The following is a 25,626-nucleotide window of genomic DNA, read 5'->3' on the forward strand; positions in this document are numbered from 1 at the left end:
GGCTCTTTTCACTGTGTTCTGTCAAAAAGCTGGCATTTATGAGCATGTTTAATTTTGGTACAAATTTTGGTAAAAATCTAACATAATATATTGGGGGCTAGGTCTGTCTGGTCAACCAGTTGGTTATTTTCATATATTTCACATTTTTTAATGTTATGGCTATTTGTATTTAGCTTTAAAAAAGTTGATACAATTGGGTGACTGATTGCAACTACAGTTGTGGAAAAATCAGTCTTGTGAGAGTTTTGACTGTTCTCTACAGGAACAGCTGAACATTATACAAGGACAGATAGATCTGCAGAGAATTACTAGTCAAATGATGGCATTTTATGAAAATAAAAGCATTGCATGCATATTGGTGCTTAGATACTGTAATGGGCAGCAGAGGAGAAATATGCAGAAAACTGTTCACTATATTTAAAACTGTAGTAGGCATTAAGTGGTTATGTATTAAGCACTCCTTAAGCGCTCAGCCTGTTATGGTCGTCATAGTGTGTTGGCACATTGTTGAATCTTGTAGGTAGGAATTTAAAATGAATAAGTCTGACTAATCCTTTTAAGAGCATATTGTCAATTTTATTTATTTATTTATTTCAAATTAAGGCCAAAATAGAGTCCGATAGAGTCATTGGCTCTGTAGGCAAAAAGGTAGCGCAAGAGACTGGAATTAAGGTCAGAAGCAGATCACACAACCTGTCTATGGCACATAGGAACGATTTTCAACATCTGCTACAGGGGATTACTGGGGAAATTCCTCATAGACCTCTAGACCTCAATATGAAGGAGTATGCTGGGTTCCAAATAGCTTTGCTGAATAAGGTAAGCACCACTGTGTGTAATGTTGTTATTTTCAATATACTTCCATTGAAATGCTAGATATTGTTTCTTACGTGGCATTAATTGGAATTTCATTTACTGGAACCATAGGATTTGAAACCTCAGACATTTAGAAATGCTTATGACATACCCAGAAGAAATCTTTTGGATCAGTTAACACGAATGAGATCTAATTTATTGAAGAGTACTTGCAAGTTGCTCAAAGGACAAGATGAAGGTTAGATAACAGTTTATATTTTGTCTGCGTGTGATGTGATCATTGCTAAAAACAATGTAGCAAATAATGTTAGTTCTTTAAAACTTGGTGGATGTCTGCTCTTGGCATTAAACTGCATGGATTTTTTTATATGCTTTTTCCTTACCTTATTGGAAGAAAAAATGGTGAGGACAGAAGATTGCTGATTCATTGCTTTATCCTTAAGACCATATGAGGGGACTTGGGCTTTTACAGAAGGTTCTTTGTTCACTGTTTTTCCTAACTTTCATGGATGTATCTGATAAAGTCACAGGGCAGTTCTGAACATTATGATATCTCTCAGTAGAAGTGGATTGTGAGCAGTGGAAAAGTAAGCTAGCTCACTGGGTGCTGCCCCTGTGATTGTTTTGCCTGTTGAGCCAGCAGCAAATGGTTTAGTAGTTGCTAATTTATTCCTTTACCATTTTTCCTGTGTCTTCTGGCACTGCTTTGTGGCATTTAACCGAAGATGTTGAAATAACTAGAATGAGAAGGGCAATGCAAGTGAAAGCTTGTGCTGCGTTAGTGCTGCCACTACTTAGGTCAGATTAACATCTGTACATTTCACATTACATTATCACTTTGTCAGAGTAGTTGTTCTTCAGGGAAGGAGGATTAACTCACATTAGGAATTTTTTTCTGCGGTTTCTTCTAGTGTATTTTTTTCCGGATCAAAGGCTTGGCAACTCTAAAACTAGAACAAGTTTAAAATCAGCTCCTATGTTTTTTTAAGCATTTGTTGATGTACGGTGATCAAAAGTCACCCTTGCTCTGGGAAAATGCTAGTCTTGACAATTAAGTTTTGGGTTGCTAAAATTGGACAAAGTTATGTCAAAGCTGTGTGCAGCATGGCATTCCTACTTTGCTTTAATGTATCTTTTGTTTGTAGTAATGTTTTAGTTCTAATTTGTTCCTAGTCTGTTTTTCCATCCATTACTCTGTTGCAAAGTTGGGACAGTAACAATTGTATAATCATTGGAAAACTAACATTTGTGCATGACACCTATGGCTTATTTGTTGTCAAAATGATAAATCCCCAAGCCATGTACTGATTCCTTTGAGCAAATTTCCTGAAGTGTTCTAAATACCAGTTAGGCAAGAAAAATGGCGAGCTTTGTACAGCTGTTTTGTTAATGCATATGATAAGTCTGAACACTGGAGATATAAAATGGATATAGATTAAGTTCGCATAATGTGAGCAGTACTGTGTATTAATTAACTCCTCTGTTATGATAGATCAAGTTCACAGCGTACCTATAGCACAAATGGGGAACTACCAGGAATATCTAAAACAGATACCTTCTCCACTCCGAGAACTTGATCCTGATCAACCACGAAGGCTTCATACATTTGGCAATCCATTCAAATTGGACAAAAAGGTGACTTTTCTGTAAAGCTTTTTTGAAAACATGCTGTTGTGTGTGCGCTAGTGCCTACGTTGTTCTTTGAGTAGTCTATTGGAGAAACCCTTTCAAATACTTGTAAAAGAAATGGCTACAAACTGCCTCAAAACTCTTCTTCAAAAACTGTTCTTCAATCAGCAGTATCTTATGGAGGGCAGCCTTTATTGGAAAACCAATATTATGTCTCTAAATTGTATTACAACTGAAATACTTGTCTCAAAATTGAGAGTCTTGGCTGTCCCTCTTATCCAGATCTCTTAGAATTGACCAAACTGCCAGTAACATTCAGAGCTCTTGTATTAATCATGTGAGTCTCTTTGCAATTACTGAAAAGACAGTTTGATGGCCCACTCCATTACCTTACTTGGCAGACATTGGATAAGGGCCTTAAGCACATTTATCTGGTCTTGGTTGACAATTTGGAATTCCAAACATAATGGCATGTTGTGTGTAACTCTTACACATGCTAAGCATTCTCGTAATATCAGAGCATTAATTGTACCTTATGTTACGTGGTTTTGGTGTGAAGCTTAAGAATTCTTCCTGTTAAATTAATTTCAGGGAATGATGATAGATGAAGCAGATGAATTCGTATCAGGACCTCAAAATAAACATAAAAGACCTGGAGAACCAAATATGCAAGGGATTCCAAAAAGGCGACGTTGTATGTCCCCCCTGCTCAGAGGGCGACCACAAACTCTTCCAGTTGTCAATAACCACATTGGAGGGAAAGGGCCCCCAACACCAATTGCACAAGCACAGCCTGACCTTATTAAACCCATTGCCATTCACAAAAGTAAGTGAATCTTCAAAATCTTTCAAGTTTGTTTTTTAATTTATTTGAAAAAAAATTCTTTGTGTAAAAATGCTGCTGGATAATCTGTGAAATACGGCAATTTTATCCCTCCCCCTTGAAAATAAAGTGCCTAAGTGTGTATCTGGGGTTAATTACAGAGTTCGTATAGTCCTTTGGATGGAAGTCTTCCATACACATTCTAAGTATAAACAATGTGTTTCCTCTCTCCTGAGGAGACAATGTAGACAATGAGAAGAGTTTTCTTCCTTTGCCTGGAAATTTAGGTACTCTAGAAGTATCACAGCATCAAGTTAGTTTGAATTTTGCTCTTGTGCAGTGAAATCACTTCCCTGCGTGTGAAGCTGAGGGGCTGTATAACTCTCTTCACTGGTTAGTACTAAAGTAAATTTGGTTTGTTTCATTTAAAGGGGGAAAAACAGCATCTCAAAAAATCACTCCTTACAGGTAGTTTTTCTTTTGTTGGTAGTCCATACAGTAGTTTCCTTTTTCATACAAAGAATGTACCTGTGACTTCTTTTTTTTGAAAGCCATTAATTGCCAGGAGATAGTGACAGGCTTCGTGTTATAATCCACAAACAAGTTTTCTTATGCCTGGCATGTACAGTAGACTGTATGAGCTGGAGCATAGTTTTAAGAGTCTAATGCTGATCTGACTCATTGACTTGTATGGAATGATAAGGAATTTGAACTGGCAAGTGTAATTTTTGTTTTTTTCAGCATCAGAAACAAATAATGAAGTTGGAGTTGATGATGTCATTGAGAATCACAGTACAGGCACCCTTTCATTGGATGTTTTCCCAAATGCTGTGGATTCAGAGTTTTCACTGTCCTCTTCACCATTTAATTCATTGGATCGACCAGCAGCTCATACAGAGGATAATATAGGTCATGAACATTTAGGGAATAATTTGAATGTTGATGGGTTTTTGGAGAATCACGAGGAATCAAGTAGTAAAGAGCAAAGTCCGGAAGAGAACTTGAAAATGTCTTCACCTAGCAAAGGGAAAAAACCAGTGCACTGCAGGAGTTCCAGAGAAATTAATATAGAGCTAAGAGCACAAATTATGAAAGAGATCCGAAAACCAGGAAGGAGTAAGTATACTGAATTTCTTTCAGATAATTGGCATGAGAGTTAAACAAAGAATTTGTTAGATCACTATTTTGGAAGTGTGCTGGACACTGAGACTGAAGCAAAATTAAATTTAAAACTGAAAAGATTTGTTTTAAAACCTCTGCTTAAAACTTACTTGTAGGAGTGATTAAAACATTGCTATACCTATTAGTGTTCATGCAAGTCATATTTTTTATATCAATACTGGAATTAACTTGATAGGTGCTAGTAATACCCTAAGGTGCAATATCATGTATTTGTTATTATTGGTTCCCATTAAATAAGATGTCCTTGCTCCAGCTGATAGGAGATACAACTTAAAAGTTTACAAAAATTGAATGTTGCATTTTACTCAAACCTATTACAACAGATATCTGTGTAGGCGTCTTTTAAATAACTGATGTTTCTGTCCTCTTGACTTTTAAGAATATGAAAGAATCTTCTTTTTGCTGAAGCATGTGCAAGGAAGCTTACAAACCCGACTGATATTTTTACAGAATGTTATAAAAGAAGCTTCGAGGTAGGTAACAGGATTGTATTATTCTTACAAAACTGCACCATGTTGTGCCATGTATAATTGCTGGACAATCACACAATTGTTTGAAAACAATGCTTTTCACTGCAAGTAAATAATTCCCCATGAAAGAGCAGAAATGCATAAGCTTCTTGAGGTGTTTTTTGTAAAAGCTTACCTTTTTCCTTGGATTTTGGCTTAAAGATGTTAGCAACTGTAACTGCCAAATCCTTGTGAATGTAGATGGACAATGGTATAGAAAGAGAAGGTAACTAAAAAAATAATTCCAATTAAAAAAGTTCAGGTGAGTGTATGGCTAATTTGAAAATGTAATGGAGCTGCCAGTTACTGGGAGTTAGGCTTTCAGAAAAAGCAGCAGCTCAAAATCTTGTCCTAAAAATAGTTTTTAACTTCAGGTATGCTCATAAAGATGTGTCTCTACTCTTCAGCATACTTCATTCAGAGATAGCGTAGTCCTGTCTGAGACTTTGGAAATGGAGGTGGCTTTTCTCTGAAGAAGAGTGACTTGATAAGGATTTAAACCCTGTGTTTTTCATCCAGGTAGAAACTGTTCCTTACAGTATCTTTAGAGTGTCCATACTTAGCCTTTTACATGCTTACTGAGAGGAAAAAAGGAGAAATGTATTTGAACCAATAGTGTTTGAGTTGCAGGGAATGAGTAATTCCAGGATCTTGCAGGGATCGTAAATATAACCAGGCCTTTGAGGCTTACTTTGGAAACCTCAAAGAATAGCTGCTTCTTATTCTCTAATCTGTTTTGTAGTAGTCAGCTCTTTTCCTGTGGCATTAAGCAAATTTCATTATTAAAAATTAAATAATTTTAGGAGAAAACTGTACCTCTCAAGGTATGCTGGATGTTGGACATTCACACAGATCCTCTGGCCTTCTACTGCCAGCTTGGTGGGGCACGTAAATTCATGTAGATTGTGCTCTTCCTATAGCAACCATTGCTGTATTGCGCTTTTGCTTGATTGTTATATTGCCTGTCAGAGTTGTTCTCTATGTTGCGAATTATAGTTCTTCCTCACTGTCACAGCACACCGTAGCAATACTGTTGCTCTTGGAGTTTGTGGCAGCCCCTAGTGGGGTTGGAATTTTTATGCTGTAAAATTAGGCTTTTGAGATCACCTGTAACTCTCATTTCTCTTGCACAGTCTCTTTATTCCAGCTGTCTTTAGCTGACAATTTTCTACAAAATTTGGCAGTGCTTGAGTGTTGCTCTTGGATGCAGAAGGGATTCTGGAGAAGCTTGTGATCTGGAAATTAGGGCAGGTACCATGTCTCTGTGAGCCAAGGGCATGGACCAGGATTCCTGACTAGAACTAGAAGCTTCTGCTGGGGTTTAGTGAAGTCACAGGACTGAATTTGGGATATAGTGCAAAATATTTTCATTGCTGCCTGTCATTGAACACGCATATGGCTACCAAAGCATTGGTCAGAAGTGGCTTCTCTGAGGTGCAGATATGTTGCACGAGGGAGGGGTTAGCTGGAAACAGCTAGGAGTTGTACTTCCTGAGGTAGGGGTGTAAGCAAAGGTGACAGAATGGCCTGCTGATCAAATTTATATGACTGATATGGAATAGAGCTGCAGAGACTCCAGAGATACGGAGTTTGGATGCCTGTATTTTCCTTTAATTTCTTTCTCAAAGTTTTAATTTGTGTTGTGTGTCAGGAAATCTGCTTTGCACTGTGTAATGGCTCTTCCTCCACCAGTACCAACTTTAACATGGGTGAATGCATCATGAAGGCATGCAAATAATCCCTAAAATTGTTTGCCAGCTTTAGGATTATAGTTCTTTTGAAGTACATTTTATTTCTGTGCTTCAGAACTTCTCTTCTGGAAGCAACAAAGTCTTAAGTGTCTTTTTCCTGGATTTCTGAGAGCTGAGTGATGTTCAGCTATAATAAACTCTCGTAAATGTAGTTTTGTATTCAGCAAATGGAAAAGCAAGTTAGTGGTTTACCAGAATGTTAGGAGACAGTGTAAGTATACAAATGAGGTATATGTCTACCTCATCATACACTGCTCCTGAAGTAGTAACTCAAGTTTCCAGAGTTGAGTAAAAGTTCTGTCAATGATATTTCATGTATTACTCTGTGCATCCATTGTAATGCTTTCTTTTAAATTCAGGTTTAAAAAACGAATGCTGATAGAACAGCTTGAGAGTTTTCTGGAAGAAATCCATCGCAGATCCAATCAGGTCAACCATATCAAGAGCAGCTAAGAAACTGCACCTGACAGAGCCACAGCAGGGCACTGCTGTTCTTACTTGCATTCATTTTTGACATGCACTCTTATCTCAAGTTCCTGTACCTGAAAGAATGAGAAGCTGCTCAATAAAATGATGAGAAGTATCAATCATCCTTTTTTTTTCTTCACTTCTGTTATTTTTGTAATGTGAAAAATACTACGAAAACGTTTTTATTTAACTAAATTGAGAACTTCTTGCTTGTCATGGACATAAGTATCACTTGCCCTCAGGTTCTATTTTTCTTAATCTAACCTTCAAAACTATCACCTCTTAAGGTTGAACTTTGCCAAAAAGTTGCTTTGTAATTTTCAAAAAAAAAAAGCACATGCATTAAACAAGGTAATGTTTTGTATATACAGTTATTTTGGATATATTATTGTAAGTTGTATAAATGTATTTTGAAAAATATTTAAGAAAAGCACTTTTGTTATTCCATCAATAAAATCTCTATTTTAATCTTCGTGTCAGTTTGAGTACTGGTTTTATGAAAATTATTTGTTTTCCCTTCCCTTTCCAGAGCTTCTGTGTTCTGGTATCAGTGTTAAAGAATGAAGATTGGTTTTGTATCACTGGATATTCTGCTCTTAATCAGAGTGAGTGAGAGAGCTAATGCTGAATTGCAGCTATAGTAGGATATCTTGTGTAGTTTGCACTTTTGGTGGCCAGCATAACAAAGTGATGTTTATTAAGCACATCTGTAGCCATGACAAGCCTTGCAGTTTTATTGAGGGATACACCGCAGTAAAGCAGGGGTCGTTTGAGGAAGGCTTCCTTTGAGGAAGGCTGCACAGAGGTTTTCTGTGTCAGAAGATTTTACAGGTTTACGACTGTGGGAGCAGCTGTAGGGTGCTGCTGCCTGGACACAAAATATCATTGACTGCTTTGCTGGCCACATTTTTCAGCTGTGCTGGATGCTCTGGGTTATCTGCAAGTCTTTGTTTCATTCAGTGGGCAAGGAATAAAACAGTCCTCTCTTATCTTTTCTTGGGAGTCAGTGGTTTGCTGTCTTCACCCAAAACCTTTATGGGCCTGGGTTTCTGATGCTTGTGCCATGAGTTGCTGAACACTTGCCATATCCCAGCTTTTGTCAGGATGCTAAAAACCACCCCCCATTTTATATTATGCCAGTAGTCACATTCATTGTTCTTCTGGAATGTCTGTTCTATGTTGTGTATGCTCCAAAGGCAGTAGAGGTAGTACTGCTGCCTCTTTTAGCAGTATTTGTTTGGTCACTGAGTGGATATTTCTGCTTCTTACCTGCTCTGCGTGGAGGAGGCTGCCCTGGCAAGTGGTAGAATTGCCATCCCTGGAAGTGTTCAAAAAGTGTGTAGGTGTGGTGTTTAGGAACTTGGTTTAGTGGTGGACTTGGCAGTGCTGGGTTAATGGTTGGACGCTATGATCTAAGGAGGTATTTTCCAACCATAATGATTCTATGATTATGTGTCAGTTTTGGAACAGCCTTTCAACTTGATTGTCTTTTCACAGCATTTCACTGCTTGCTTGTTACCTTCTATATCAGCTGGGTTATAACTGTCTGAGGTCAGACTGAATTTCAGTTTTATTCTTAAGCTTATTCAGGGAAATGAAATTGTGCTTGAAAAATACTATCACAAAGCTTTCTTGTGGGTTGTTTTCATTCAAATGGCCTACATACTCAGCAACAGTCAAGCTGACTTTAGCCATGATGAAGTTGAAGAGAAGCTGTTGGCTCATATTGGTAAACATTTAGGAGGCTAAACCTGTTCCATTTTTTTGCAAATGTTTTTTTGGATACTGTCTTTGCTGTAGTTGTGGTGCTGATGATTCCTAGACAGCTCTAAGTTTCAACAGACTCGACTATGTAATAAGGTGGTGGAGATTCTTGGGAAAGCAGTATGCTTAAAACTGTGTTTTAATAAATACATACAATGTAGCCTTTAATTTCTTTGGAGGAAAGCTCATCACAGGAGGAGCAGAAGTCAGTATATGCATTTAGTGCCTATTATGAAGGATTTGTAACTCTTCCTATAAAAAGTACTGAACCTGTAAATGAAAACAATGTTAACATTATTTCAGTTTGGGGCCACATTTTCTGGGTGCAGCACAGTTTAAATACATAAGTTAGGCATGGAGCTAGCAGATCACAGAATCATTCATTGCTTGTATGGAAAAACTGACTGCAATTTGCATGCTTGTCTTAAAATAATCTAAACATTTCTCTATTAAAAACACCTTTCCAAATAATTGGTAGTCCAAACCAGGAACCTGCCAAAATCTGAAGCTTACACTGAGCAAAACAGAACCTAAGTTCATTGCTTTGTGTTCATATTTTAGTCACAGAAGAGAATGAAATTACTGCCTCAGGCTGACTGGATTTGTTTGGTTATTTGTAATGTTACCTTGCCTGTACTTCAAGGGGAATGTGCTTAAACCTGAAATTCAGATTTAAAAAATCTCAATTTTTCAATTATTTCGAACAGAACTATGCTGTTTTAAGTATTGGAAAACATATTTCTGCTATTACTAGAAAATTGATGCAATTAATACTTTTGGTCTACATAAAGATTCATTAAGAACTTTATGGGCATAGAAGTTTTAAGCACTTTTAGACAGGTGGATGAAAAATAGATCTTGTTTACCTGTTCAAATTTTCCATACCTCAAAAACTTGAATCACTGAGCCTGAGCAAACGAAATGACTGAATGTTTTCACTTTTTACATTAAAAAGCTTGAATTACAGAAATATATTTTTTGATTTTGAGTTGATTGGAAGGTATGTGGTTTATGCTTCACATAAAAATCCTGTTTTACAATCTGATTTCCTTCCTCTTTATATAATTTATATACATATATATATAGTAAACTGGCCATTTTATTCACTGAAGTAAGTTCATTCTTAATCCTGAAGAGTCTGTGGCTCATATTTCATAGGTGAGCTTATTAATGCCTTTTTGTTTTAAAATTATGCATTTGCCAAGTAAAATACTTTTATTCATTGACTGGTAATGATTTCCAAAGCATATTTAAAACAAAATTCCAACCAAGGCAGTAATTTTCTCTTTGGGTGCTTGCACTGTGGTCAAAATCCACGATACGGGTTTTTAAAACAAAATGTTACATACACAGGTATTCACTGACTAAGAGAACAGTGTGTGTTGCTTGGAAGCAGATAAGGGAGATTATTTCTGTCTTTGTGCTAGGCCCCAATGTTTTACTGAACCCTATAAATGTCTGTATGTTCCTTGAAAATCTAAATGGCTGTGACCCCAGTTATGAGAGAAATGTGGTGGTTTGAACAATTTGTAGGAAAATACTTCAGGTGCAAAATTACTGCATTGTTAAGAATGATAAGAGTTGTTGTATTGGCCTGATGCTTCAGAGTAGCAAATATCTGCTAAATGGTGAATGATGCAGTTTTTTATTACTGCCAACAAGCTATAGGGTGTTTTATTTTGGCAGACATTCTGGAGTAACTTAATGTGATTGGACATCTGAAATGAGACTTCTAATGCGCTACTGAAGCTAAAGGAATGCTGTGATGCTTCACTCTAAGACATGCTCTGCAGTTCTGTTTGGGTTTTTTGAGTGGTTTTTGTTTGGGGGCTAGGGGAAGTCATTTGTAAGAAAAGAGTTAACAGTTGCAAAGAAACATTTTTTGGAAGAAGTCTGTTTGCTATCAGTATAGCCATGGCTAAGTTTCCTTTATAGGGAAAGGTTTCTATTTTAACTACTTCAGACGTTAATCCAGCTGGTCCAGCCCATTTGTAACTTGAATTCCTCTGTAGAGATCAGTTTCTGATGCTGGAATGTTCAGCATCTGTGAGATCTCTCTAGTGCCTATAATTTTGATAGAAATTTTTTTGAGCACATACTGCATGTCCAGAGAAGAGGCTAATCTGGCTTCCTAGACTTCTGTGACTATTATACAATCTTTTTAAGGAAATTGGAATCTATGCTTTAAAACCCAAATCCCCACTGGTTCTGTGGTTGTTAGAAGTTTCCTATACTGAGGAATGGCGTGATATTTGTATTGATTTCAGTGCTACCTGTGTGGGATTCTGCTCCTGAAAGGCAGAGCATGCATACCTGTATTAGCTTGTCTCAGGAAAAATGTGAAAGGTCGATCTGCTTTGAAAATAGGTGTTCGAGATCTTTTCAGTAAGACCATTGCTGTAATGCAATAAAGAAAGCATCAGTAAAATGCATCTTTTTTTCTTTCCATCTCCCACACAGTGCCCTCAGGCTCTGGTTAGTACCTTGACTTTTGAGTTGCTCCTCTGCTTTAAGACTAAAACAGCAATTTTATCCAACAGTGAAATCAGTCTGGCAAAATTAACAAGTCAGGAGTTGTGAAACTACATGCAGGTGATTTGTGCATATTTCAGTGCTGAAGGGCATCTGCCTAGCGTTGGATCTCAAAGGTAATTTTTGTTGTCATCACACCCCTAACTGCTGAAGTCGTACCTGTTGTCTCACCTGTTAGCCAGTTCCTGGGTATGCTGTTGTGGTGAAAAAGATAAGCAAGGCACAAATGTAGTTGCTTATCCAACTGGGAGACAAGCAGCAGAGAAATACCTACATCATCCTGGAATTTCTCTTGTCAGAACTCTCAAAAAAATCTCAAGTATCCTCAACCCAGTTTCCTCTCTGCTTGTGGGTTAATTTTTAGATTAAATAAATAGTTTTTAAGAATTATGATGGCTCAGATATTATTAAAATACATCTTGTTTAAATAAATTCTTCCTTTTAGCTATATTTGATAAAGAATACATTGTCAAAACCCCTACCATTAAACCCACCAGATCGGGATTATTTTTGAACAGTTAAAACAATGGTATTAGTTTGAAAATTCAAGTTAGACACAAAACTAGTTTGAGAAGGCACCATTTTGGTGCTTGTAGACAAAAAAAAAAAAGTGCCTAGCTTCTAGTCATCATGTGACTAGATCCAAGGCTTTTAAAGTAAACAATAAATGTAATTGCAATTTTTAAAGCCTGCTTGTCAGCTTGGTCTGACTGGAGCTAAGGGATGTTTTGGCATTGGTTTCAAGGGGATAAAGGTATTTTTCTCTTAGCCTTTGGTATACAATTGAAGTCACCTAAAAGATTTTCTTATGTAGGGGCCTTACTACAAAGTTATTAAAAATATTACTGCTCTGATAAAAAATTAAAACTGTTACAAAATTTTAAACTGCACAGCTCTGCAGAAGGGTTAACTTAGATATGCCAGATGTTCTCTGTACACCCCCCCTATGTACACGTGTGCCTTTTTCAGGGTTGTTGCCAGAGGAATACTGAATACATCAATTCAGGTGTGCTCAGGTTCTTTTTGGCATTGCGACTGTGAGATGTTGGAGTGAGGGCATGTGCAACAGGTTTGGCGCCCCAGTGAGATGCACTGCCATGCTCTCTACATGCCTCTTGAATTCCTTCCTGGGAGCAAGGAGGAGAAATGATAGAGTGCCCTGGTCCCCGGCCAAGGGCAACCAGCATTTGTGATGTGGAGCACATTTATCCTTGGTACGGCCCAGGGAAGCAGAAAGGCGAGATGTGGTTAATGGTGAATGAGTCATGTACTGACTGGTAGTCCATCGCTGGGACTTTGCTCTGAGTCTCCCGCTCACCCAGTCCCATCTGCTCGTGTGCAAGTGATCTGTTAGCAGGGCTACTGCACGTGAAGGTCACACTTCATTATGTGAGAATCACGCTCGTCTGCATAAAACTTGTCCATTGTTACCATTAATGCTATCAAAGAGATCATTCTCAAATCCCGTAACAGTTCAGGGGCTGTAGATAAAATATTACTAATCTTTTTTCATTTTTTCTTCTCATGATCTGAACAAATAGATAACCAGCAGAAAAATAAGTGGTATATTTTCTCACACTGGATTTTCCCTGGACTGACAAAGTTGTTTTTTTGATTTGAGCCATTACACCTTAGTCGGACATCAAAAATTAAAGTTTCTTATGCACAATTACAAAGGTAAAATGGAAGTGTGTTAAAAAAGTTTGTTAGGCATACTTGTAAATTCTACAATACTTTTTTTGTTTTAAATAAGAGACTAGTAGTTGATTTTATAGTGGTAAGCTCCAGAAGTGAGAAGTTTGTCTGAGTATTTGATTTACCTGTAGCTCCTGATGCCTTTGTACCATCTTCTGTTACTTCAATTTCTGCTTTGTGAATAGCTTCTGAAATATAAAGGCTATCTTGCTCTGCAAAACCCCAAAAATTAATAAGTTATTTTCTGCATTTCGTTACAAACATATTTTAAAAAAGTACTCAGAATGCCTTTACCTTTTTTTTCCCTGCAGAATCTAAGGATCACATAACTGTTATGTATTTCAGCCTTTGACTCTTCTCCCACTGTATGGATAACAGTGGATTGAATGCTGAATGGGAGTTACTAGCTTGAGAGGTCTCCAGTTTGTGGTGGAAGGCAAGGTTACATAGTGAAAACAGAAACTTTAACAGAGTGAGGGCAATGAAAGAACTGAAGAACCCGTGGAAGGGAAAATGTAGAAAAAATGTTCTTCAGGAAGAAACAATGGAACTGTGACATAAAATGCATCTTGGAAAATAATTAATTTCAGAAAGACACTGAAGGGAGTGTTACAAGTCTGCTTTTCTCCAGCTGCCTGTAAAAGGCAGAAAGCAGGAAAGGTTGATTTTTTTTCTTTCTTGTCTGAATTCAAGGATCAAGTCTAACATGTAGGTCAAATCAAAGAAAAGCTAAAAGAGAATTTTATCTATTTCTGTCTTAATTTTGTCCAGTCAGAAGAACTGGGAAGGAATCAATCAGGACAAAACTAGGGAGAGGAAGAATTTTTAAAAGTACATAAATCTTACACATTAATGAGGGAAAAAAATACAAGCTTTCAGATTTAAGAAAGCTGTTTCAGGTCTGAAATGATGTAACACATTTGTTTGCTACATGTGATCTGAGAGTAAATATCCTGAAGATTATCCTTGTGCTTCATACAGAAGAGGAAATGAAAGCTTTCCTATTTTTTTTCCTCAACTATCTGCTGCTTAAGTAAAAGATACATTTTCCTTGTTAACTCTGCCTTACATAACTCTTACACGATACAGAACCTACTGCTATGACACGGTGGTGTAAGAGTAGAACTAAAAAGGGTCTCAACATATCCTTTGTTCCATAACCCTACCAGAGCAGGATCAAATCCTTCTACAAGCCTTATCCTGTATGCCAAAAGCCAAAGGGAAGCTGCTAAATAATATTGTTTATGGAATTAATTTCCCCAAAGTATTTATCTTATTTAAATAGATATTAACTTTATAAAATATATTCTTGTGTAGTTTATCAGTATATTAACATTTGTTTGCAATAAGCAAAGCAGCAGTGAGCAGTAACAAATTATTTTAATGTGCATCTATGTGCAGTCTGAGATCTATATTGCAATGGAACATTGCTATGTTCAATTTTAAGAGCAGCATAAAAAAATCAGTGAATAATGTGCCTTCTGAGGTTCATCCCAGGAAAGCAACTTTTCTGTAAAAGCAGATTTGTCTGAATTGGAGCAATTTCATTTATTCACTCACATGCACAAGAATGTGAGCTGCTTGCTGGGCAGCTACAACTCCCAAGTCTTTACTGTGAACAGAAATGACTTAAGTTGAAATATTTTGTTGCTGGAAGGAGTCAAAAGAAAAAGAATAAATAATGCGGATTCTTTAATTTAATATTAAGTGGGGACAAATTTTCCAAAGAGCAGAAGGATTTCAGTGTTCCAAACCCAAGATTTTAACCGTAACAGTATTTTAGCAAAAGGAAAGTATAACTTTGTATACTGATTACTGGATTAGCAAGAAAATATAGCCTGGGTATTGTTTGCAGTGTCAGGAGTTGGAATATGCACTTGTTGGACCAGCATCCGTCACTGTTAAATAACTATTTGAAAACACAAACAGGAATGTAAGTTTTACTAAAGCATCCTAAATTTCTGAATAAATAACCATTTTCCCAGGCCTACACTGTCTTGACAGTTTTAATCTTATAGACAAGAAAAAAGTAAGTTCAAGACAAAAACCAAACCTGTCCTTTTCAGGTTCCTCTTTCCTACAAAACAGCTCAAAATATAATTGCAGTTGAGTGTGAATTGCTTTAGAGTTTCACAGATAAAGAAGTACAATCAATTCAGAAGACCCAGGTCTAACAAATCATTCAAATGTAATAATCTACAACTATTGGGTCAAGGATGATTTTGTTTTCAGTCAAACCTCTTACCTGAAATGCCTTTAAAATTAGCAGTGATGGGATCAAATGCATCTCTAATTCCCAAGGCAGAAAGAACTGTCTTTAGGTCAAAAAGGCTTTGAATACTGAACCTGAAATTAATATGATAGACTTTATTTAAATGCAGGATTTGTGGAGTTTTTGTAGAATTTAAAGGGCATTAACAGATAAAATTTATTTCAAGCTTTTGCATTTCATCCATCTCTTCCTGTATGAGCCCAGTGCATTGTCTGATTGTGTATTTGCAGAAAAGTAGCTCACCTTCACCTGAAGACATTAACAGAAAGAATCCCTCTGTTGCAATCAGATTGCTACTAAGTCTTCTTGACATGTGAATTCTGCATTTACACGGAGTGTTCTCTTTCTAGTATTATTTTTGGCTATAGCAAATGGCCCTTGGAAATATTTTCCAAAATTTAGCTTGAAGAAAACAAATATTAATGTACACACTGGTTTTCAGCGCTCTGTTAATGTGATGAATGTGTTGTAGGACGTGTGTAATGAAGCCCTTCTGTGCTAATCCATACAGTAGACACCACCACATGAAGCCTTCTGTGCCTAATTCCTCCTGCTATGCAATTTCACTGGAGTAGATGATAGAAAATACCTCCAGCATAGGTGTTTGCTAAAACAACAACTGACTAAAGTGGAAAGGATGAGTGAAACCTCATGCTTTGTGCATGGAAAGATGGTTATGGCTGCTGGAGGAGGGCTAAGCTCCTTGTCCTGTGCCTTTTTAGTACTCTGGCAAGTTAAAGAAAGACACAGTAGTGCATCTTTAGGAGGTTATATGTTTATTCTTCCTTAAACAAAGAAAAATGAGTGTGGCAAAGGTCTAGCAACATTTCTCTGGTTTCGATCCTTAAAGGATTTATACCTCAAACAAATTGTAAGTAAAAGCTGTAAGATCAACTGAAATACATAGGTTTTTTTAAACAGTACAGAGTGTAACCAGAAAGTCTTGTCATTCCTGGCTCACCTCTTTGTGGTTTAAGAAAGGGTTACAGCATCTCTGGTCATGTGATGAATAATGAAACCAAAAGCATGTGATTTTGCTCACACACTGCTTGTGTCAGCACTGTCACATGGAATTCTGACAGCTAAAGTCGTGAATCCATTGTGCTAACATTGCTTACCTAGGCAGAAAAATGTCCATCTTTGTTCTCTTCAAGCTGTTGGCCCAGAGGGTTATGGTTTTGGCAGAAAGGTGAGACTCAACCTGGGACAAAGGTGTTCTTTTGTGGCTGGGAAGCACTAGGAACATGCTGAGTTTCTCTCCCAGGTAGGGTAACTCGACCACGCTGAAAGCCTCCAGAGCTGCAGTCTGGAACTGGCCTGTGGGTGGGCAAAGAGAGATCTTATTTCATCATTTAAGTGGGAAGAAAACCCCGAACCCACAACCCTTGCTGGGGCCAGCAGACAGTTCAGAGCAGCTGTGGTGGGATGTGAGGAGTGGTCTCCAGCTCTTGGGCTCCTGTAGCCAGCTCAGGTTGCTGTTAACTGACCTGAACAGCGCTGAGTGTGTCAGACACAGATATCTTGGCAGAGCAGTGCCAATGCCACTGATAGCACCTGGAGAACCACCTCAACAGAGCATGGGTATTTTATTACTGTGCCATATAACAGCTGTCCTCCTTGCTCAGTCTGGGGACAAAAACCCCAAAACTACCAAGGCAATAGCAGCAGCTATGATGACTCTTCCCACAAGGCATGTTCTTTGAATAAACTTACAATTTTATAGTAATTTTCAATAAAATTTTACTACAACAGGTACAAATTACAAAAACAAAATACAGAGTGTCCTAGTTGATTAATTGAAACCTACTTTGGCTCATGTTTCCATCTTTACTACCTTAAAAAGTCAATTGTAATCTTATTTCAATAAAAAATAATTCTATTAAACAAGAGCTAGTATATGCTTATTTAAACAATAACTATTTTTATTTAAGCACCAAATTTATAATTTTTTTTAAATCTAGGCACAAAGACTTAGCATAGTCAGATGAAGGTCATAAAAAGTAGTCTCAAAAGTAAAAGAAGAGAAAAGCTGGACAGCTTCCAAACTTGCAATTAGTTTTACAGCAATTTGTAACAGCCATTTAAAAGTACCATTTTCATCCCATATTCCAAAAAACAATTAATCCAGGCGTTTCTAATGGAATCTGTTATACAGTAGAACAGATTTGTCTGTCACAATTTTGCTTCCTTATTTTTTCATCTGAGAATCCAGTAAGTAGCATTTCAGGAGCACTCAGCAATAGTGAGTGGCCAGGAGTTTAATACAACTTAAGTACAAGGCACAAGTGAAAGTCTTACTGGCTTTACTGCAGGCCATCCAAAATATTGAATGTACACCTCCTTCACCCAGCGGTAGCAGTTGTATCTCCAAGAGTAGATGCTCACACTGTTTGAGTCAGTGGTTGTAAATAACTGTGTATGGATAGCTCGCGTTCATAGCACGTAAATATTTGTCAATAAATACATAGCTCTAGGATGTCTGAAATGTTTAGTGTACAGTGTTTGTTAGTTTTGCACGTATGGACTAGATGGGATTCATTAAGTGTTGATTGTTCTGCTAGATTAAATTTTAGGCTTTTAGCCCTCCTGCCTTGCAATCTAGAGAGAGAATTGCTCTGTTGAAACCAACTCCCAGCATGTGGATCATTTGCTGGGAGAAGATGTTCTGGTTTCTAATGGGCAGGAAAGGAAGATTGATATTTGCAGTGCAATGGACTTGAGTGGTATAATTTGCGGGCATGCTGATATTTTGAAGTCAGCACATTCTGCACAAAGGTGATACAGTCCTTATTTATTAATTAGAAAGAAAATCAAAGACTTTAGATTATTGAGACAGAAGTGTTTGTTGCTTGAACTAATTTTGAGCATCCCATAAGGACTATACACATGCTAAATTAGAATTCAAATGTTGTTAACAAATTGCTAGGAAAAATGAATATGTAAAATAGTTGTGGTGTTTAAGCAATGTGTGTGAACAGTAATGTTGACATTTTCTTAGAGCAGTCTTACTTGTCCCCAGGCTGGTTTGTTCTGTGTGTCAATGTTAAAAGGATAAACAATGTTGTAAAATTGATAACAGGCCACATCTTATCTTTCTCACTCTGTGTTTTGGATCTTGGTGGGACACAGCTGCTATCATTTAATAATGAAGGACAGTCATCTCAGTCCTATGTTTAGTTGTACCGAGCCAGTATTTTGCATTAATTTTAAACTGATTTTTTAGAAATGTTTCTGGATTTTTTTAGTGACAAAGAATGAATTGGCCCAATCAAACGTGACAACCAGCAAATTTTAAATGATCCCTTCTGTTATGGCCTCCCTCAAAAGTCTCTCCAGCTGCAGAGAGCTCACACATTTCAGGCTGGATGAAAGGGAATCCAAATATTTTTTCTTTCCTTTTCTGTACAAAAATGTAGTGCTCTAGCTACCTGCTTAAGGATGATAGGATGGAGTTCCTTGTGTTTTGGCAAGTGGTCAAAAGAACACAACAAATGATTTCACATCAACTTTGCATGGACTCTGGAGCAAATATATGGTCAGACAATGCAGCTCAGCTGTAGAACCCCTGGTAATTGGCTTTACCTGAGATCTCTACTTGTACAAGCAACAGCAGCCCCCTGCCTTCTGTCATTAATAATCTGGGGCCTTAATGATCACCCCAGAATATGAGAAGAACTTGGATGTGGAATTTCAAATGAGTCAGCAAAGATTTTTAACAGCCTGATGATTCAGTTTTTTCCCCATGAGTAGGGAACAGGAGTACATTTGTAAGAAATAGAAGGCAATCTGTGAAACTTTAGGTCTGTCTTTGAGAAGTTTTAGGACACTCTGGAGAAAAGAATAATCAGATCACAGAGAGAAATAGAAAGTGAGATAAATTGCAATATCATGTAGACTGGCAAACAAAGCTATAAACTTTTTTGACTTGTGAACTAATTTGATAAAAAGGCACATATCCAGCCATCTAATTTTAGGTAAAACATTGTTTCATTGTGCCACTATTTACAAGTAGAAGTGTTGGCACTTAGAACCAGAAAGGAAAGGCAGCAAGCAGCCACTTGAAGGGGAAACTACTATGAGCAAAGGTTGAAAAGAGTCACTGACAGCTTTCCAAAGTATTGTCAACACTCAAGACTTTTATCAAAGACAAACAGTGAGATTGCCATGAATGCTGGAGTGGTGGAAACAAAATGGTGGATCAAAACCACACAAAGTATTTCTATACCTCTGGAGATTTTCCTCTCCCTGATTTACCTAGGAAAAAAAGAGTAAAAAAGGAAAAATGCCCAGGTGGGTGCCCTGAGCCGGTTCTGCAGTACACTACACAAGGTATTTTTATCAAGACACAGAAATTGTGAAAGCATTTTATCAAGCATGTGTATGCCCTCATTGAAAATTTTGTGTACATTTCTGGTCATTTATTTAAAAGAAAGATTAATTTAAATTGGAAAAGTTCAAAAATAGAGCTAGTAGAGAATTTGGAGCATTTGGTTTTTGAATAGTTTAGAAGACCCTGGCATCTTCATCTTAGCTATTAGGAAATCGAGGGAAAACTTGGTGGCTTGCAGTTACCTTTGGGAGTAACTATCAAAGCTGAAGAGAAGCTATTTAACTTAAAGGATAAATAAGGCAGGATGTTAAGAGATATAAATCTTTCTTAAAAAAATTTTGATTTGGAATTTGGACAGTTTTTACCCAAGTGCAGTCCTGAAATTTAGAGTAGGAGGGAAAAGAGCTTTTTATATTTTGAAAGAGATTGTGTAGCTAACTGGTGGCAGAATTCCTGGTGGCAGAAAATTAAGCCTGCAGCATGAGTCCTTCTGTCAGCAACCCACGTACATCAAGCCTTTGAAAGTAGCCTACACTGTATTCATATATTATACAAATAAGTGTTTGACCTATATTTATACTTTTTTAAGCCCATGCTGACATCATCCACTGATTTGGTATAAATGACCTAAGAATTTATGTTCTTTTTCTAGAATTTGTCCCTGAAGCTCTGCAGTTTTTCCCTAAGGCCTTGGAGACAGGCTATGACCAGAAGGTTTGCAGTGTTGGTGCTCCCGGTTATGCTCTGCTCCCTCTGGTGCTCACACATTCAAAGGACAGTGACTTGGCTGAGGGGCCAGGAAATTTCTTACCCAACAAATCAAATTGGTAGGGGCTTGATATAATTTTAGTGTTATTTGCCCCTCTGTCATGGGGTCAGATGTGCTTCCTGCTGTAGCCCCTTGCTAGCCAGCTTTATTTAACCAGCTCCATGCTATTGTAAAGGACTTTGTATATTGCAGTATATCAGTCAGTCATCCCAGTCATCAGTCAGTCATCCCTCAGTCTCTCATCTTTCTTTCTCCTGGCGCGATGTATTGGTGCCTTTTGACTGTTTCCTACAGCTGACAAGTTGTTATGGAGTACTGGGAGCTGTTGGTCTGTGAGGGATGGGACAAGGACAGTGGATATTTTAGGAATCAATTTGAACCCAGGATCTCTTTCATGATAGCCTGGAATTATGAGGAGTCAATTTGGTCACCTGGGTGGTCTTTTCATTTGATGGGACCTCTTCTGAGACTTCTCCAAGCTGGGAAAACAACACATTTAGTGTGGTGTCTGTGGAAATGAATAAATCTGTTCCATATTGCACAGTAGATCAAATATGGATCAAGGACAGTTACCGTAGTTAACTTCAGCTGTGTGGTGCATGGTAGGCACTTTCAGGGTCGAGCCCTCTGGCGTTGTAAAAGGCAACATCTGGGAATCCATGAAGGAAAACTTTTTTTGCCACATGCTTCTGAAGTACAGGGTGCTCACCAGGGTGACCTGGCTGAGTGATGGTGCAGGGCTCTCCAGTGTCATTCCACGCATATCCCCATCTGCAGGGAAAAGAGAAGGCAAGGGGACACATGCAGTCCTACATGCCCACGTCCATGTGACTAAAGGAAGCAAGCTGAGACCACTCTCCATCCCTAAGGCCAAGAGGCACAACTCACAAAGCACTGCTCACCCTCTACCTTCCCCTCCCCACCTACACATGCACCTCACTGGGGCTGCCTGTTGGTCCATGCTCTCCCCAGAGCTGAGATTGAGCTGGCCAGTGTTTTTATTCCTCATTTTGACTTTTTAAACTCATAGTCTGACTGCTGAGCTTACGCCCCTGTGTGTCCCCTGTAGCACTGTGAAAGCATTCAGTGCCATGAATATGGTCCACGGGGAATTTGGCTGTTCTTAATTAAAACTGAGAACGCTGCAAAGGATTGCCCTTTTAAAAATTAAGGGAACAAGGCAAAGTGGTTACCAGCTTGACACTGCTTACAGATTCAGACCTATTCCAGCTCTTTCTTCCCATTACAGATGAGTGTTAACACAAGAATTAAGTTTCCTGCCTTCAGCCTTGGTTTGGGCAACATGGAGTGTGGCAAAAATCCTCATGCTTGGTTAAATGCAATTTCTCCCATTCCTCTTATTTTACATTTCACTCATGTGCAACAATTCCTGTGGGTCCCTATGGTACCTGCAAGGTCGGTGGTGATCCCTTCCTGTATGTGGGTGATGTTGGGGTCGGTGAGGTTGGTTTGGAGCAGGCTGCTGTTGGCGCAGCGTGCGGCGCGCTCGGCGAAGTCAGGCGAGAGCTGCACGCCCGCATCCACAAGGAGGGAACATCCCAGCTGGATCACTGTGCCTTGGCTGGAGTCAGCCACTGCTTCATCCACCGTGTGCATGAAATCCTGCACGCTTTGATCTGCCAGGCAAGAGAGAAACTGCAATTATGCTGAGGCTGAGGACAGCAGGGATTGCCCCAGGGCTCCACAACTCTCAGCTCCAGTGCTGACACTGGTGTCCTCTGACTGTTAAAGCCCCTTGACAACTGGAGCACCCTTGACTTTGTGGAGTATTCCTGTCAAGCACTGCTGCCACGGGCAGTGATGCACTGGGCGTTGGAAAGCTCTCTTCATGCGTCTCTAGAAATCACTCTAGTGTGGATGTGTCAAGCAGCTGATCTTGTGTCAGGCTCACAGTTCTATGCAGATGCAATTCTTAACAGTTCATAAGGTTGTTATTCTTTCTTGGTCACTCTCTGAGTTCCCACCAGTGAGGTCTAGTGCCTCTGGCTATGACTGGCTGAGCTGCCAATGCCACAACACCACTATCTCCTTCTCCTGATGTTATCCACCTATCCCAGGAAGGGCATTTCTCTGACAGCCCCTCTGCCACCCTTGGCCCTTAGGTGTTGTTTGATTTCTTGAAGGAAGGTGTCCCAAACTGGCCCAGTATTGCTGATGAGCCCTGGCTAAACTGAGCTGATAAGTTGCTTAATGTGTTACAAGTGACTCCTTTATTTACACAATCCACAACAGTGGGCTTTTTTCTTTTTTTTTTTAAGAAAACTGACATGGTCTGAGGTGTAAAATATTGTTCTTGTGTAGGAACACTTGGTGAGCTCTCTGGAAGATGTGAGAAGTCAAAGATGGTAAATTAGAAGCAGAGATGAGTGTGAGGAGTGGTATTCCAAGCTTGTGACTTCACCAAAGTGCTTAGCTAACCAAAGTCCCAAATTCTTACTTGGACAACAGCACAAAATTGCTTTAACTAAACAACAAGGAGAAATCATTTTAAAGCATGTCATTTTGTCTGTGCTATCTAGGGATACATCCCATTATACATTGTTTTTGTTAGTACTAGAATAAAGTGAACAAATTTTCCAAACTTTGAGAGAAGTTTATAAGTGCATGTAAGAGCAGATTCTCTGTGAGAAGTGAATGAACCATTGATGTTTCCATTGTTTTCAGCCTGCTAAGGTTGTAACCATATCCTTCATTATTGGCTAGGGCAGACCAACGTAAACATTAATGCAAACATCTACTGGAAGAAAGGAATTTTATCATATATGCATACATACACAATTTGGGTTTATTAATCTTATAGGAAATTTCATCTAAGTATTTAATGTATTTATTTGATTTGGACCATTTGAGGAAGTGGTTTCCTTCCCTGTTACTGGAAATACGCTGTATACCAATAACAATAGATCCTGTCCTACTTTATTTTTACATTCATGCATTAGTATTGCTGAAAGCCAAAGCTCGTGTGGTTTATGCCACAGACAGCTAAAATGGGGATAAAATGTCTGCTTGACATGACGTGCCATATGAGAAGAAGAAAGCATAAAAGAGCTAGCAGGTCATTAACAACCCCTGCACTTCTCTCTTAAATTTTCTGTGAAGAACTATGCTTGAATTTCGCTTTGAAATGTTATTCTGTAAGGTCCTTTCATAATAACTGAGCTCCTAATGACCAGAAGTGTCAAGCAAGGTATAATCCTTGTATGAATTAATGTTGTTTAGGAACTGAATTTACAGAAATAGCAGTCCTGTAGGCAAGACTTTATTATATCAGCTGTTCATAATTTAGATGCCCTGTCCCTGTGTCAGTACATGTGGCTGTATTGGCATGGATCAGCCAGAGTTAGCTCTAACTGCTGTGCTGGGGTTGAATATCAATGCTGTACAGAATGGTGGTGGTGACTGAGGCTGGTTGCACTACAGGACAATGAAATTATTGTGGGTTTTAGTCTTCATACCCTGAAGGTAAATTTTATGCTGAGAAATAACAGTGTTATCTCTATACATAAGTATTGTATGTAAGCTGCAAATTTTGAAGATGAGGCAGTCATCTGCTTTTCATAAACATTCTGCCCATAATATAAAATAGTTTTTGACATGTGATTTGAGATGGTAGGATAATCCAGAGCTAAAATGAAAACAGCATCCTTAAATTCAGCTGACTTAATGCTGGATTTAAAGACATCTGTCTTTCCCCTATCCCTTCCAAATTCCCAGTGAGTTTTATATTTTAGCCTGCTTTCAGGGAAAGATGCAATTGCACCACCCATCTGTCAATGTGTATCTCTGTCTGCCAGTCTCCTTCTGATAACTTTTCATCTTTTGGGCTAGTTGTAATAGCATTAGAAAAGTCTTAAGGATAATTCAGCTTCTACAGGCTTCATAAAAAATTTTAGTGGGATAGGAGAGAAAACACTGTTTTCTCCCTGGCAGTTCTTTGCAGAGCACACAAAGGAGATGAGGACACAGTGGACACAACGGACCTTTGGCAAACCTGGAGTAATTCTGCTGTTCAGGGAAGTAGCTTTTCTAGATGTAGGCTGTATTTTGTGTCATAAGAGAGTAAGTACTGATTCAGAAAAAAGAGGAATAATAACTTGTGTGTCAACTACTCCCTTGAGTTTCCTTTGTCCACCTGATACCTGGCTGTCAAAGACAGAGAACACTGCATCTTGCAGTGAGAGAGAAAGCAGAAGTTTAGTATGATGTGTGCAATTCCCATCACCTTTGTAAAGCTGTGAATTGATTATAAAAAGTGAGACAGTAAGGATTTCTTAAGTACATTACCATGAATGTTGTATCCTAGGGCATCTTGCAGCTCCGTAAAGGTATTTCCTTGAGCTCCAAACTGCAGCAGCTCCAAAGAAACAGCCACACTTGCTGGAGAGACTACCAGATTGGTCCTGTTCTCTGCTTCAGACACCTGCCGGTAGAGACTGATGGCAAATTCAGTCTTCAGCTCTCTCAGCTCATCATAGGAGATGCAGTTCCCTTTGGACATGCAGCAAGCAGACAGGATAAATGCAGAGAATAAAATGGGCAACATGAAGACGAGCTGGGCACAGTCTCCACCAGCTAATACCTGCAATTAATGACATGGATATATTTAGAAAAGCAATAGGCTGAGCTGGCAGAGGAACTTTCCATCAGTGTTGAGATGTCACTTGCAATAGTAATGATAACTGTTAAAGTACTTGTCCAGGTCTACTCAGTAGCTACTGTCATTAAAAAAATTAAAAAAAAAAAAAAAAGAAAAGGAAAGAAAAGACATATGTATGGACATGCTGATGACTCTGTTGACCAACAAGAACTGAATTTTCCAGAATGCTGTAGCATGTAAGATGGTATTTATTCCATTACAGAGCATGGAGACACACAGTCTCTTGGTTAAAAATTAGCTACCTGCACACATGATGGGCCACCTCAGTGCAATCTCCATGCTGCTGAGCACCCACAGCTCCTTTCAGTCCCCAGCAGAAAGAGGGTCACACCCAGCACTCCCAGAAGGAAGGCCACCCCTCATGAAGTGAAGAAATCTAATTGGAGGCTCCAGGCTGGGCTTTGGATC

The 25,626-nt window shown here is 38.5% G+C and overlaps 2 protein-coding genes across 5 annotated transcripts in view; one reads left to right on the forward strand and one right to left on the reverse strand.

Moving 5' to 3' along the window:
- Positions 1 to 7,644, forward strand: part of INTS6 (integrator complex subunit 6) — a 39,013-nt gene extending 31,369 nt beyond the window's left edge. For 2 of the 4 annotated variants that reach the window (XM_041466958.1, XM_041466959.1), the window contains exons 13-19: positions 604 to 819; positions 928 to 1,054; positions 2,309 to 2,451; positions 3,037 to 3,271; positions 4,010 to 4,384; positions 4,830 to 4,923; positions 7,070 to 7,644. In XM_041466958.1, the coding sequence (XP_041322892.1) occupies positions 604 to 819; positions 928 to 1,054; positions 2,309 to 2,451; positions 3,037 to 3,271; positions 4,010 to 4,384; positions 4,830 to 4,923; positions 7,070 to 7,163 (1,284 nt within the window). In that variant the 3' untranslated portion in view covers positions 7,164 to 7,644. The remainder of the gene's footprint in view (positions 1 to 603; positions 820 to 927; positions 1,055 to 2,308; positions 2,452 to 3,036; positions 3,272 to 4,009; positions 4,385 to 4,829; positions 4,924 to 7,069) is intronic. The other 2 variants (XM_041466961.1, XM_041466962.1) reach the window with 2 other exon arrangements.
- A 1,527-nt stretch (positions 7,645 to 9,171) lies between these two features.
- SERPINE3 (serpin family E member 3) lies at positions 9,172 to 25,104 on the reverse strand. Its single transcript, XM_041467073.1, has 8 exons — positions 24,846 to 25,104; positions 21,950 to 22,177; positions 21,114 to 21,311; positions 16,560 to 16,758; positions 15,415 to 15,515; positions 13,295 to 13,381; positions 11,256 to 11,339; positions 9,172 to 9,212 (listed from the first exon to the last, which is right to left on the reverse strand). The coding sequence occupies exons 1-8, from the start codon at positions 25,102 to 25,104 to the stop codon at positions 9,172 to 9,174; spliced, it is 1,197 nt and encodes a 398-aa protein (XP_041323007.1).
- Between the last annotated feature and the right edge of the window lie 522 nt (positions 25,105 to 25,626).

Source organism: Pyrgilauda ruficollis, unplaced genomic scaffold (assembly GCF_017590135.1).
Source record: "Pyrgilauda ruficollis isolate IOZ18807 unplaced genomic scaffold, ASM1759013v1 scaffold20, whole genome shotgun sequence".
Taxonomy (NCBI): Eukaryota; Metazoa; Chordata; class Aves; order Passeriformes; family Passeridae; genus Pyrgilauda; species Pyrgilauda ruficollis.